At 31.6% G+C, this 16134-nt stretch overlaps 2 protein-coding genes across 3 annotated transcripts; both read right to left on the minus strand.

Moving 5' to 3' along the window:
- Positions 1 to 2640: 2640 nt before the first annotated feature.
- On the minus strand, positions 2641 to 8144 carry LOC134239511 (probable serine/threonine-protein kinase pats1). Of its 2 annotated transcripts, none has more exons than XM_062721689.1 (3): positions 7912 to 8144; positions 6731 to 6882; positions 2641 to 4528 (listed from the first exon to the last, which is right to left on the minus strand). In XM_062721689.1, the coding sequence occupies exons 1-3, from the start codon at positions 8087 to 8089 to the stop codon at positions 3200 to 3202; spliced, it is 1659 nt and encodes a 552-aa protein (XP_062577673.1). In that variant the 5' UTR covers positions 8090 to 8144; the 3' UTR covers positions 2641 to 3199. The 2 variants fall into 2 exon arrangements, with proteins under 2 accessions (XP_062577673.1, XP_062577672.1); XM_062721688.1 differs by having other exon boundaries at positions 2641 to 4531.
- A 542-nt stretch (positions 8145 to 8686) lies between these two features.
- On the minus strand, positions 8687 to 15758 carry LOC134239509 (uncharacterized; the record flags this gene model as incomplete). The annotated part of the gene is made up of 3 exons (XM_062721685.1): positions 8687 to 8694; positions 8951 to 9202; positions 15273 to 15758. Coding segments are annotated over 3 exons (746 nt in total), but the record flags the coding sequence as incomplete, so codon positions are not given.
- Between the last annotated feature and the right edge of the window lie 376 nt (positions 15759 to 16134).

Below are 16134 nucleotides of genomic sequence, written 5' to 3' on the forward strand. Positions count from 1 at the left end.
AAAATGTTATGAGACCAAACAAAAGAAAGCTAAATAGTAGAGTAAATTACAAAACTCAGCTAAGATATATCTGTCTTTAACCGTTTTCAACATGTTCAATCCAACTATAAATCAGCATTTTCAGTGAAATAAACGAAACATTTTCGGATGGTACCTTTTACTGAAAAAATGCATCACACTCGCCCTGCAAAATGACACAATGGACATATAAATTATAAATGTGATAGACGACATTTAGTTTGGTTAAGGTACATTTTATAAAAGAAAACTTCTTTGTCAAACCAGCAATAGATATCAGGTCCAAGAAGTGTCCTTCGTACAAGTATAATATAATGAGAACGTTATTGTGTACATATTGTGTACATACATAATTGTGCAGTCTACCATAAAATTGTAGGCTACTTTTTAACTTTTTAGTTTCCTCAAATCCGTTGTACAAGATGTTTTTTTAAGTGGCTCTAATTACAGTATTGTAATGTTAATAAATACACAGGATTTCACGTGCTTTCCTGGTCAAAGATATGACACAGGGATGATTTTAAACAATTGTCAAGCTTCCATGGTCTAAGTAAGAAATTTAAAGTTTGAAATGTATCAAAGGTTATACAATTGTGTATGTAAAAAAAATCTTTCGTTTATGCAATATATACCGATTCTCTGTGGATCTCTTCTTTTCTCGTACCTTGTCAATGGACATCTCCCAGATTGATATCAAAAGATGCTAGAACGTCTCAATCACAGAGACTAGGTCTTCCGATATTTTGGTATTCCCTAGAGTCTAATTATATCCCTTTTACATAAAAAAGAGAGAAGATATATTGAAAATGTTTTCTCATGCAGTTAAAATATTTATCTCCATTCTTACCTTGATTTCACATTAAACTCGAAAAGACATCACATAGTATATCGTCCCTTATTTATGCATACCATTGTCACTTACATATTGAGTGTACATGTATGTCTCCCACATGATAAGATGCGCAATATGCTCTACGAACATGCAGGAACAATTTCATTTATATTTCTGATATAAACATTTAAAGCTCATTTCTCCATTTTATTTTAGTTTTGGGATCATGCTGTACATCAGAACAATGACTGTGGCAGATACTACACGTTTTTCCAAAGGAAAATAAGCACATGTACAGGAATGGGTCATTCGGAGTCTATTCTGCATTAAAATTTTGAAATGTATCAAATTAATGACGTCACATTTCCACAATGGTACTCCTTCATACCATTTAAAAAAATTATTTATCATATTCATCTACGCAACTACTTATAAAGCCAATTTCATAACTTTTGTAAGAACATTAAATTTTTAGGGCGCAATTAAGCCTTCTTCTTTTCTATTATTTTAAAAAACAGTTTACATTTTACCTTCTGCGTTGATATTCACTCAAAATGTAAGAAAAAATGTAATAATTACTGATTATTTGATTATTTGTAAAATGTTCATCTTAAGCTTATAAAGTTGTCATTTTTTTTTTTAAATAAAAATTCCACTGGTAAAATCGATAAACCACCTATTGCACATTGTACACCTATGATTCTTGTGTTAATTTTTTATTTCAATTAACTGGTGACCAGTCAGCAGGGAATGTCAATTTTTCACACTATGACAATTTTTCTTCACTCACATGACATTATTAATCCTTAATCCTTTTTTTTAGGTTATTAAAATTGGAGAAATAAAAAACAAATGGGGCCAAATGAGTACCATACATTGACTTTTGTTCCTGTATAATTTTTTCAAATATATAAAAAAAATAAATTTTAAAATTAATATTGAGACAAAACTTATTTATTTTATCCATTTAAAACAATTTTTGATTAAACATAGATTTTATAAAAATCTGATTTCTGAAACCTGATATGATCCATAATCCTTTTTTTTAGGAGGAGGGGGCCATGATTCATACCATTCTTACATTTTTATATTATTTGTAGATTTTTATCGAATTGATTGTTCTTCTTTATTTTCACCTTGGCCCCACACTACCCCCGGGGGGTCATGATTTGAACAAACTTGAATCTACACTACCAGAGAATGCTTTCGCATGAGCTTCATTTTTCATGCCGCAATGGTTCTAGAGATGATAATTTTTAAAGATTTTCCATTTTCTATGTATCCTTATATTACATTTAGACCCCCTGTCATGATCCCACCCTACTCCTGGAGGTTATGATTTAAACAAACCTGAATTTACACTACCAGAGGTTGCTTCCTCATGAATTTAATCTTTCCTGGTCCATTGGTTTTTGAGAAGATTTTTGAAAGATTCCATTAATTTTCCACTGATTCATAATTATATCCCCTTGGTAGAAGGCATATCACTTCCTTTGAACCAATGTGAATCCTCTTCACATATTGATACTTTGTGGCAAGTTTGGTTGAAATTGACCCGGTGGAGCTTGAGAAGAAGATGAGAATATTTTTCATAAATGCTTTACAGTATAATATTTATATGGTGATCAAAACTTAATTCTTTTCACAGCAGTAAACATTTTTTATGAATGTGTTGATCAAAATGTAATTTTTTCACAGTAGTAAACTTTTTTTCTACAGCGTCTGTTCAAATAATGTTTTTTCAAAGAAAAGTGAATTTGAAGTTGATATCCGTTATTTTGTAATAATTATTTTATATTCTAAAAGTGATAAATAAAGGTTGCTTGCCAGTACAGAAATAATGTATATAAAGCCTGACCTTACAAATTTAGACAACAACATTGCATCACAAAACGTTATATGGCTTAAATGCATCTCTCTGTAATGAAATGATCACTTTCATATCACTCATAAAAGTTAATGCACCCAAAAGGACACAGCCATATTAATATTTTAAAACTCGTTCAGATTGAAGGATCTCAAGCCACAAACATAAACCGGGTACAGATAATTTTATTTCTGTGGGTAATGGTTACCATGCTAATATATCCTAACAAAAAGAACAATAAAAAAAAAACAATACTAAATAAAGGAGGATGCTTATCGCATGCATGTTATACAATATAATAAAGTTGTACCTTTAAGACAAAGTTTTCAAATTTAGAGAGATAAAAGGTAAGAATATACTTTATCAAGATAAAATTGTGTGTCTATTTTTTTTTTCTTTTTTTTTGTCCCTTGGGAAAAACGTTTTATCTACAGAAGCACAACACTTTTTTCAAAATATGATGACAGTTTGAAAAAAAAATTCTAATTGTCACTTGAAAATGAAGTGGACTTTCTCTCCAACAAACACACACGTATTTTGCCTGCATCTATTTTGTGCTTGTAATTACCACGAAAATGTTTTGGACAGGTTATTTCATTCGAATTCCCAATTTCTTGTTTAATGTCTGTCCCTTTCAAAAAGAAATCTTCATCTTCATCTGTAATTTTTATGTCGCTACATGAAAAACCAATATCATAAATAATTCCCCTGTGAAAGGTTTCTGTTATTTCTTGTATAAAGTCTTCCACTGTTTGTCTGATTTTCTTGACGCATTTTTCATCCATTTTCACTTTTTCATCACGTGTAAATATTTGCAACTGGATGGATGTTTTGCTAACGGCGATTGCAAAATAATGACCAGCTTCTTCAGCCTTGTAAAGTGTAGCATTTTTAAAAAAAGAATTTTCATCGCAAACTTTCCATTTCTTTAAACACTTTACCACTAATCGAAAGAAGAAAAAATGGGGCAAATAAGACTTGAAAAAGTATACCATCATTGCTGATTTTTGTTTTCCTCTGATTTCATCTTTATTTTCAATGGAAAAGTCGGTTCGGTTCATGCTCGGAATGTAATATATCTCCTCATTGTCAGCGCATAGATGTCCTTCAATTCTTGTCATCAGGCCAAGTTTGTCCATGTATTGTAGAATTTCATCTTTGTGATTTAAGTAAGATTGACACAATGAATCATGATGTCTATCAGTCTCAACACTAAGGTTTGTATCAGCACAAGGTTCATCACGATGGCTTTCGATATCTTTCCATATCTCTTGAATGTATTGCCCAGTAATTTTCCCTGTATTAACTAGTACGTTTATGTTGTCTTCCCGAGCAAAATGCTTCTCGTCAGTTATGATGTATTTGAATGCATTAACAAACCACTGAACATCTATGATGATCGTATTTTTGAGCTTATCCACAGAAAAGTATAGGATTTTTCCTATTTCATGTAAGAAACGGAGAACATCATTAAAGTCATCTTCGTCTATTGAAAACGATTTTGCCGCTTCTTTCAATTCTAACCACTTCAGAACCTTTTCTCCGTTTGCTTTCCTCTTGCTAAGACTTTTCTCAAGTTCAAACCATTTCAAGGGAACTTCTTCCCCCCAATGTGGTAGATTTTGTACAGTTTCTACTATACTTTTCTTAACGCGGTCAATTGTCATCTGTTGCTTTTGAGTCAATGCTCCAGGTGGACATTCTACTTCAAAATATCGATATGGTATTATAAGCTGTTTAAGGGTTTGTTCTTTAGATAAACACGCATCCAACTGGCTGTAAAATGTTTCTGATGTGTTACAAGTTCCGACCTGCTTCATAATAAGGAAATGAAAACATGTGTTAAAAAACCCAACACAGTTAATTTTATAATGTATTAGCTTTCGAGATTATATATAAATATAAATAAACATAAATTACGTAGCGTCTATGATTATCGGATGTTTAAAATAAGTTTTCACCATTATTTCCCTTTTTGTTTTAAATTTTTAAACTATCGCCGGGAATCATGATTTATTATTTTTTTGTCGGGAAGATTTACAAAGCTTTCATTTTAAGGGTAGCTAAGCAGACATTAGACTACTTCATTGAAAATATCCACGAGGTTTTCAAAACAACCACTGAGAATATGATTGATTTCCTTTAGTGAGCTATTTAAGGATGTAATTTTACCCCATCGTAAACATAAAATTCAAACTGATAACAATTTAAGAACAGGTTCTATAGTTTTTATGATTTACTTGTTTAACTATTTTTATTTCTAAATAAAAAAATCTTTCTATGTTGTATTAATGACCAAGAGTATGCAAAATTACGATATTTACGAAATAGGCCTATGAAAGTCAACAAGTGAAATCGACATGATGAATGCTGTATCGCCCTTTTATAACAGAAGTGCCATTCTCTCCATATGGCACTCCGTTTAAAGAGCCAACCGACAGAAATTTTAATTGTAGAAATATGTTTTTCTTAGGTTTTTCGAGCAATTTTATAGGAAAAATTTGCCTAATTTTGACACTGGTGAACAACATTTTTGGGCACAATTTATCTAATTGGTATTTATTTGCTCATATTTTGCTTTAAAAGTCAACTTTAAGACTTTCAAGTAAATCTAAGCAAAATTAAGTTTCAATTGATTATATTTATAAGTTTTTGTAATAGGTCTAATAGCATTTTTAATGAAATTTGTATATTCTGAAAGAACTCTATTGTGAAGTTAACATACAAATTTCTTGTCTTTAAATTATTCCTTAGATATTACATTTTCAGAAACATTTAAGCATGTTAAAAGTTTAGTGCACGTTTTTTTCGGGTATCATAAGAATACATCCTTAAATTGATGGCTGTTTGGTTGTCTAACCAGGACGGCATGGCGTTGCAGATAATACAAAACATGCCAAACTCAATCCAATTTTTAATGTTAAATGAATTTGTAATTCCAATTAAGAATAAAATACACGACAAATTTACAAATAAGAGATGAGGATTAAATTTATCATCCATCAAAAATATTGTATTAAAATGTACGATACATGGATAAATACATTATTTTTAAAGATATAAATTGATAGTGTAGTAATTTCTACTCTTGGTGTATAGATATTCCACAAAAATAGTTTTTTCTATTTTGACAGGATTTGTTCATCGACATTCAACATGTTGTCTAAATATTTCAGTTTTCTCCCAGGAATATCGTGTGACTGATGGTAATAAATAATTGTTAATCAATTTCGTATCTGCATTCTAGGACAATGTATATATGCTGGTTAAACAATAATACTCATGTTAGTAGTATTACCCATCAAATAATGGAGTGAATAACAAGTTGAAGTTTTATTCAGGCTAACAAAGACAATAAAAATCAGTGTATTAGTTGATTCATTTATGAATCGATTTATGAATACTGCAACAAAAACTTAAAGAGACAATAAAGATAATGTCTGCATGCTGTATTTGTATAACTAAACACTGCACCTTTGCAAATAGTACTGTACCAGCCCCCAATACACGTGAAGAGTCGATAAATCATAAAAATAGCTACTTTCCGGTCAGAGTGACACATAATTTTAAATATTGCTATTTTATGTGTGTTTCCATTTTATATTTAGAAAATAAGTCTTTTAAAATTAAGTAACCTGTATGTTTAAAATTAATCTCGATATTTAGGTGTATTGCAAGCATTATCAATTAATTATTAAAAATTCCTTCATACATGTATGAGTTAATATAATCTAGCGAACTTGATATAAATGTTGACACCGACTTTAGGACATCTGTTTTATTTTTTAGACATGTAAATAGTACAGTAAAAGAGGACGTCAATGGTTACCTAAAACAATTCTTTATGATAAAAAGGTGACTTACACGTTTCAATCATCAGGTTTGAATTTCTAATTTTTGTAGTAATATTCATTTATTAGCTGCAAATGAGGTTTCCATTATCAAGCTTGTTCAAAAGCAAAAAAACGCTACACGCATGAACAATTTTTAAAACGAAGACACTTTGTACTTACCAGCTGGTCTTTATGGGAGGCAATAAGAATAACCGGCTGTAAATTGACATTTGGCATGGAATCTTTGATTGCTGTTGTGTCTTTCGGATCCTTTTGTGTTATTCCGTCATTGCAGTATGTATTTATTGTTTGTAGCCAAAAATGGAAGTATTCTACAGATAAAGATACACATAAATATTAATGTCAACTTGCATTAAATTTAATATGAATATTCTTATTTAAAAAATCATATTTATAAAGTCACTTTCTCTTACTGGCTTGATATGAAGAAGACAAGCAATCACCAGATTTAAATATTTGCTTGTTACCATTCAGGTGATCACGTTTAAAAGCATAATCACAAGACTTTATAATTTTTAAATGGATAAAATTATTAATGCCAACTTGCGATGAATTTAATTCCCGGTATGAATATTTTTATTAAAAAAATAATTTATTATATTTATTATATATTTATTTTAGGTTTATTTCTCTTACTAGCTTGATATGAAGAAGAAAAGTAATCACCAGACACTGTGATTATAGTTATTCGCTTGTAACCATTCACGTGAACTAATTTAAAAGATAATCACAAGAATCTATTATTTTGCGATGGACAAAACTAAAATTTAATGTTAGAGAAAAAACACACAGTGATAACAATTTACATTAGAGGAATAATATTCATTTGGATATAATCATCTTCCTTTATGCTTTTAAATTGATGCTCAATCTAAAATGTGGTCATTTGGAAAAAGGTATAGTTTCCTGCAATATATATATAATATTAATTTTTTTTCTTTTCTTATTTATCAAGATATTTTATGTTTCTTTTCACAGATTATTATGCACATGGTTTTTTTTTTTCATTTCTGTATTAACTTTCAATTGGTTTGTAAATTAATTATCCTTTACATTAAATTACTACTATGTAAATATAGGTAAAATATACATTTACAATGTCATTGGTTCTTGTCCCATTTACAACAAACCTCGTTAGCAAAGCTTTTTCGTAAACCCTCTGCAAAATACCTAATCATAAATACAAATAACACAAAAAAGTATACCTAGAAGAAGAAGCTAATGATTTTACAAATGTAAAGAAAAACTTGCCGTATAAAATCTTATTAAATTTGATAAAATATATAACTGTTCTTACCTAGACTCGGAGATGAAAAATTAAGTATCAATATGTTATTCACCTCCGTAAGTCCATGAATGAAATAAGGATCCTGTTGGATCATGACGATCTGTGTCATATAATCGGCATTCTTCATCAAGATTTTTGGACATGTCAATGACCACGATGTAGAATGCTCTTCTTGACAGGTAAACCTGGTGACATGCATAGTATGCCACTTGCCCTGCAAAGTCTGTCATGCTTATTACGTTGTTGTCAAGATATGGATTTCTAATGTTGTCAGCATTCGCAAAATCTGTTTGAGTACGAAGATAAGCTTATAAATTAATATAAAACTAAAAGAGAATTCCTGACAAAAATCTTTGCTAAATATTTCATAAAACTTATAATTACATGTACATTAGCAATCCAATACCTTGATAACCTTCATGGTGTTTAAATGCAAAGCTTTTGCTATATTTAATGTAGTCATCTTTTTACTGTGTATACATTAGTTTTAAACATGCTGAACAATTTTCTAAAGAACATCACCATACCTATCCTGATATTGGAACTTTTCAACAAATGAGAAACATAGGCGTGATTAATCAAAAGAATTAGAAATTCGAACTTCAGTTTGATTAAATAAGTATATACTCTAAAACATAGCATATACACTGTTTGAAAAATAGAGAATATTACATACTAAAATGATAATCCATATCATATGTCTTATCAGCCCGAGTGGCACCATATCAGCCCGAGGGCCGAAGGCTACATACAGGTTACATATGGTCACTGAAGAATGTTTCATGCTTGTTTATGACATTTTTATTTAAAATGTAATAGAACCAATTTTAGGTAACTGACAAAAAAATTAAGACTACAAAAGTCATTGAAGAATTATTTTATATGAATATTTAAAAAAAATCAAGTAAATTAACTTTTAAAATTGATACAAACGTTACTTTCGGTTTGATAATGATTTTCGGCCCGCCGGTCCGATACGTGATATGGATTTTCGGACCGGTCCGTGATATGGGGTATTGTGACGTCACCCATATCACACCGTGCAGAATTGGTGTATTTACCACTGAGTATATGATAAAGGAAAGTATCACCTGTTAACTTGTTTTTCTTAATAGCAAACAAATCTTCATGAACCTCAAGGCCGATAGTTGTCTCAGTTGGTTCATCTTCATCTGTTATACCTCTTCTGTGAAGTTTTTGTAAAAGAGTTGTTTTTCCGGCACCTGCACATCCAACTATCATGCCTCTGGCGCGAAACAATTGTACGCTTCCTAACTTGGAGTTCTTCACAAACCTTTCTCTAGCATGGATATCCCAACTTAATACTTCTTTGGGTATATTCACTAGATGATGCAAATAATGAACACAATTAATTTACTCATCAATGATGAAAAATAACTCTTATTAACGAAATATAAAGTACTATCTTATGAAAACTTCAAAATATTCAACTTTAATTTATAACGTTTCAAATGAATCTGAGGTTTTTGGCGAGTCATATGCCTAGGCAAGGGCAGAAAAAATATTAATTTAAAAATTCTTATAAATTCCGCTTTTGTTAAATTTGGGAGTTATTTATAACCATATACAACTGTATATACAGTTATGATAAAACCTGAATCAAATGACTTAGAAATTGATTTTAATTAACCCACCAAAATGGAAACACGCTTTAGTACCCGTAAAAATAATAGAAATTGAATGGTAAATTTGTATTTTCATATAGAGTGGGTCTTTGTACCAATTTTTGTATACAAATATTGAAAGGGTATGGGAGGATGTATCTCTCTTCATTTAAAAACAAAAGGCCCAAGGGCCACATCGCTCACCTGAGCACTGTGGCTAGGAAAAAGTAGAATTTGTTTATTATTGAACAGTTTAAATCCAAAAGTATTACCATGACCAATCATGGCTTTGCTATTCTTGAGAAGATATGATTTTTAAAGAATTTTCCTAAATATGTCTATGTAAAACTTTGATCGGACATTGTGGCCCCGCCCTACCCCAAGGGGTTATGATTTGAACAAACTTGAATCTACACTACCTGAAAATGCTTCCATATAAATATGATCAATTATGGATTTGTTATTCTGGAGAAGATATGATTTTTAAAGAATTTTCCTACATGTATATATTTCTACATAAAACTTTGGTCGGCCATTGTGGCCCCGCCCTACTCCCCGGGGTCATGATTTGAACAAAATTGAATCTACACTACCTAAGGATGCTTCCATATAAATATGATCAATTACAGCTTTGCTATTCTTGAGAAGAAGATTTTTAAAGAATTTTCCTGTATTTTTCTATGTAAAATTTTGGTCGGCCATTGTGGCCCTGCCTTAACCCCGGGGGTCATGATTTGAACAAAATTGAATCTACACTACCTGAGGATGCTTCCATATAAATATGATCAATTATGGCTTTGCTATTCTTGAGAAGAAGATTTTTAAAGAATTTTCTTATACAGTGGACCTTCAGATATCCGGACGCCAGATATCCGGATGTGTCAGTATCCGGACAATTTTTCATCGAAATTTTAACATGTTATTCTGTCTTGTTTAACTGGTGATTCAGATATCCGGATGCTTCACTTATCCGGACAAATTGACTGGGAACCAAAGCGTTCGGATAAATGAGGGTCCACTGTATATTTCTACGGATATCCGGACGCCAGATATCCGGATGTGTCAGTATCCCGACTATTTTTCATCGAAATTTTAACATGTTATTCTGTCTTGTTTAACTGGTGATTCAGATATCCGGATGCTTCACTTATCCGGACAAATTGACTGGGAACCAAAGCGTCCGGATAAATGAGGGTCCACTGTATATTTCTACGGATATCCGGACGCCAAATATCCGGATGTGTCAGTATCCGGACAATTTTTCATCGAAATTTTAACATGTTATTCTGTCTTGTTTAACTGGTGATTCAGATATCCGGATGCTACACTTATCCGGACGAATTGACTGGGAACCAAAGTGTTCGGATAAATGAGGGTCCACTGTATATTTCTACGTAAAACTTTGGTCGGACATTGTGGCCCCGCCTTACCCCTGGGGGTCATGATTTGAACAAACTTGAATCTACACTACCTGAGGATGTTTCCCCATAAGTTTCATCTTTCCTGGCACAGTGGTTCTTGAGAAGAGGATTTTTAAAACATGCCACTAAATTTTCATTAATTCCCAATTATCTTCCCTTGAATGGGGGCCTGGCCCTTCAATTGAACAAACTTGAATCCCCTTTACCCAAGGATACTTTGTGGCAAGTTTGGTTGAAATTGGCCCAGCGGTTCTTGAGAAGAAGTCGAAAATGTGAAAAATTTTCGGACAGACAGACGGACGGACAGCTAGACGGACGCCGGACAAAATGTGATCAGAAAAGCTCACTTGAGCCTTCGGCTCAGGTGAGCTAAAAAAGGTAAGAAGACCCACTCTATATGAAAAAGTTAGTTTACCTATTTAAATTTCGGAACATATTCTCAAAAACTCCAAGTACAATTTGGGGGGTTGCTATACATATAGAGACTTCGTAGCTCACTGGTCATAGCGGCGGTGCTAAAGCACGCATCACTTGTCGCAAGTATTCGGACCACGGCTTTTTTAAGATTAGGTTGAAATTTATACATACATATATTTTTTTCACTAAAACAAAATGAATAAATAAGATAATGAATTTATATATAGTCAATTAATATATTTCCTATCATAAACAAGTTTTCGAGAAACATGTTTATAACAATTTGAATGCATTTAGTTCAAGACTATACCGGTATTACACAATTGAAATGAAAACAACCATGGGTATACCAGCACGATATGACTGTACTGTATACAAAAACAGTTAACAAGAAATGTATACCCATCTCCCAACTCTGAAAACATATTTGATATAACAATTAACACGCAGTATGAAAAGATCACATATGTTTAAAATACTGTAACGATAACCTCAAGATTTAAAGAAATAAAGGTATTGTCATTTGGACATTGCTGTACAAAGTTTAAATGTTAAGGTAAATCGTACGACTATGAAATGTTCGATATGCTTACAAAGCGAGAAAATCCTTGTGGGCATATGACTCGCCTAAACCCCCAGATTCTTTGGAATTTTAAATATTTGTGCATTATATACATGCACTGTCTACGTTATTTTTTCTATTATCGAATTTGAATACTACAAATCTGACCTTATTATATAAATGTGTATTTTGAATTCATAGAAGAACATTTGTTCAAAAACATGCTACATTGTCTGTTTGGTTGACAGGTCGAACTGTTGACATCAATATTACTGTGAAGTTCGAAGTCATTGAAGTGCATTTGTTGATAAATATATTTGTTTTATATCTGGCTGACAGGTCGACACGTTGACATTATTATTATTGCAAAGTTCGAAGTCATAAAAGTATATTTTTTAATAAACATGTATTGTTGATAAGTTGACAGGTATTATAAATGTGTATTTCGAAGTCATAGAAGATCTCGTTAATATTTAAGATGTATTCATTGGTTTAATTTAATGTACTAATACTAAATTATTATAATAAATGAAAATGTTTGTGAATATTCATTAAAAAGTAATTTTCATTTTATTATTTTGTACATATTTTGAAGGTAATTAACACAGATTTGAAGTTATTATTTTCTCTATAATATGACGACTTATATATTTTAATAGCATTTCACACAAACATTAATTAAAAATCTTATTTCATATAAAAGATATTAAAATTTCAAATTTTTGGCGGGTTTGATTGACACATCCTTGCTCTTTCACAAATTAATTCTATTTTTAATCCTTTGGAAAAGTAGCAATTTCATTGTGTATAAATGAAAACTATGAATACTATAATCCAGAAAATTCAGAGTGGATATTTTCGAAAGCAAAACAAACACACAATATATTGTCAGTCCTTGCAGTTGTGGTAAGCAGACTGTGACGATTGAACGCACCCGGTGAATTTAAACATCAACAATTACAAAACTCGTGCCCTGTTAACAAAAACTATGTACATAACACGAGTGTGCTCGATTTGTTAAACTCTGTACGCAATTCTTAGTTCGAAATGACGATACTTGTGAAGGAGTTTTGCTTTCTTACATTTGTACTCTGAATAGAATTATTTTTCTGGATGAAAGTTTTAATATTTCTCATTAATACACAACAAGATTGCAACTTTTATTAAGGATTAAGAATAAGATTAATATTTGTGAAAATGCTTAAAATATATAAGTCGTAATATTATAGAAAAAAAATATTGACTTCACATCTGTGTCCAAGTACCTTTAATATTAAAATATAATTTATTTATTATTGTGAATATTTAAAATCTTTCAAAAATATTATAAGAAAATCGATTTACTGCAGATTATGTGGATGGGTATATTTTTGGCATATTTTATACTCAAGTAAGTTATGCAACTAGTTATCTGTGCAATATAGCTTACTCAAAATATTTTTTTTACATATATATACTAGTAATTGTTTTTCAAAAAACCCAAAATTCGAAATCTTTCAAGCATCAAGATATAGAAATGTCTCAAATGACAACCTATAATACATGTATAATCTGTAAAATAAACCATGTAAACCTGCAAAATGAATCACAGATTTCTTTTGCTTAGATTTATAGATTAAGAATTTTTGAGCAGTTAAAAGAAATGCAAAAATAATCAATATGCTTTTAACGGGAGAACTATTTATACTAAAACAACGAACCCAATATGCCTACGACCTGTCAAAGTTATTTCCATTTCAATGATTTATGTCGGTTATAACTGACATTAATCAAATATTTTAAGGTATTGATGTAGATATAAAAGGGTAAAGTAGTTGTGAGGGTTTTACTTGAAAAATATATAATTGTTTGTAATGGAGTTTTATGAAGAGACTTACTTTTACAATCAACGACTGACTTTTACAATTCAAAGGGACCGACTCCAAACACTAAAATTGAATCTCAACACACACTATAGCTACATACTTATAAAGTAAATCAGAAAAGAAAACAAAAGATGGATTATAACTTCTGTCTTTAGGAACTATTTTTTGTTGCTTTATTTCAATGTTTTATTCTTTAATTGCACAGGATAGCATATATCCAAACAGGTGAACAAAAACCACATTTGAAGTATGGTGTATATTAAGTGCAATAAATACTAACCATTTTAGGGTTATCGTTTTAAACATTGTTTTACAAAAATCTTAAGATAACCCGTAATGCTCAATATCTTATCAATATAAAAAGTGTATTCCAACCGATAGTTAGTTTTTTATACAGCCTTTTGTTCATTACGGCAATAATTAAAGAAAAATGTTAAATTTCTCTTCTAGTAGCCAACCCTGCAACAATAATTACAGTTCGGCGAAGTTGTCTTCTGTTTTGGCTCCAAACACTACTTAATATTTTATAACTCTTTAATCTACAAATAGACCGTTCAACAATAGACCTATGTGTTGAAATGATTCGATTTACTTTTCGACACCTTTTTCTTTCAAAAATGGTCCTTCTATTTATTTGTTGTTCTGTAAATGCGGTAAGAATGGGGTGACGGTTAGGATATATTTTATCCCCAAGTAAAATACACTCATCTGGAAAAGGTAGTTCTGGTCCACCTATTTCAGGAAGACGGGAATACTGTTGAGCATCATTAAGATGACCCTTACCTCTTCATCTGAGGAATGTAGACCAGAGAGGAAAGGAAAAAAAAGACCAACTATGGAGCTAATTCGGTCGAACCAGGAGGCGTATAATCAATTTATTACTAAAAAGGTCCCGAAGCTCTTGAGAGCTCTCGGGGTCAGTGATTCAGAATAAGAAATATGCAATGTACCACTAGTTTTGATTTTTCATTCAAATGAATTTATTGATAATTGGAAATGAATTTTTTATGTAATTTTGTTAAATGAAGAGAACGAAAAGCTGAGAAATGCACGAATAACTTAGACCTGGAAAATTCTCGCATAAGCGCATTTCAGCAAACTAGCTCGTATTTAAAATCTACGATGTTAAGTTATCCTAATGTTTGTATGCATTTTAAGTACTGTAGTATTTACCTTACAACTTTAAGATCCCAGTGAAAAAAACACAAATACTAATTAAATACTTGTATCTTTGGATGTGTTTTATAAAGAAAATTCATATTCTATATTTTTGAGTTTGGAGTTGGCCCCTTTAAAATGTAAAAGTCAGCCGTCGATTGTAAAAGTAAGTCTCTTCATAAAACTCCAATACTAAATAAGTTACTGTAATACAAATGAAATAATACCAAAATTGCATGATCTGAATAATTATGTACCTAAATTCCTGATTAATTCTGATGATCAATAATAAGTTATTTATATGTCGATTTTTGATTTAAACTAGTTTCTAGGGGAAAACTTTATTAAAAGTTATAAATACTCACAACGTCCACTGATCCTGTCATGAATGCTCCTGTCAGACACGGTACAGTGTGTGATGATGTCCAGCTGTAGACTGTCTATGAAGAGGTCGAACATCTTCTCTGGATAGTCCGGTACACACAGACATCTCTCTCCCTCACTCATCTTATACTCCCAGGACCGGCAGTATTCTGAGATCACGTCACGTGACGCTGTGGTCAGGAAAAACTCAAGATCACTTTCCTCCACCAGACACTCCGTAACAAAGGCGTACAAGACATCATGTCTGATGTCGTCTGATATAAACGTTATCACACCATCACGTGTTTCTGTGATTTCCTGTGGTATATCTACTGAGCTTTCTGCAGTAACCATGGGAAAATATCTGTCTCTGATTTTGTCCCTTATGATACCATGTGATTGTTCATTGAGATTCAGCTGATATTTCTCAGTAAACAGTAAGCAGTACAATAAACATCTTACTATAGGCTGATAGCTATGGTATTTGCCTGAAACGAAAAAAATAAATGAAAAAGTAAAAACCAGACGTAAAGATAACAAGAGGCCCAGGGGCCACAGCGCTCACCTGAGCACACAGGCTAGGAAAAACACATATCAGACAAGAACTGAAAGTTTACTGAGGTTGGGGGGGGGGCTTGAATCTAAACCCCCCAGGGGATCATAATTTGAACCAGCTAGGATCTACAATACCTGAGGATGATTCCATATAAATATTACTAATCATGGCTTTGAAATACTTGAAAAGAAGATTTTCAAAGGTTGCCCTATATATTCCTATGTTAAATTTTGATCAGCCATTTTGGCCCCACCCTACCCCTGGGGGACATGATTTGAACAAATTTGAATCTACACTAACTGAGGATG

The sequence above is a fragment of the Saccostrea cucullata genome, unplaced genomic scaffold (assembly GCF_032062105.1).
Source record: "Saccostrea cucullata isolate Sc308-1 unplaced genomic scaffold, CSIRO_AGI_Scuc_v1 ctg5886, whole genome shotgun sequence".
NCBI classification, from domain to species: Eukaryota; Metazoa; Mollusca; class Bivalvia; order Ostreida; family Ostreidae; genus Saccostrea; species Saccostrea cuccullata.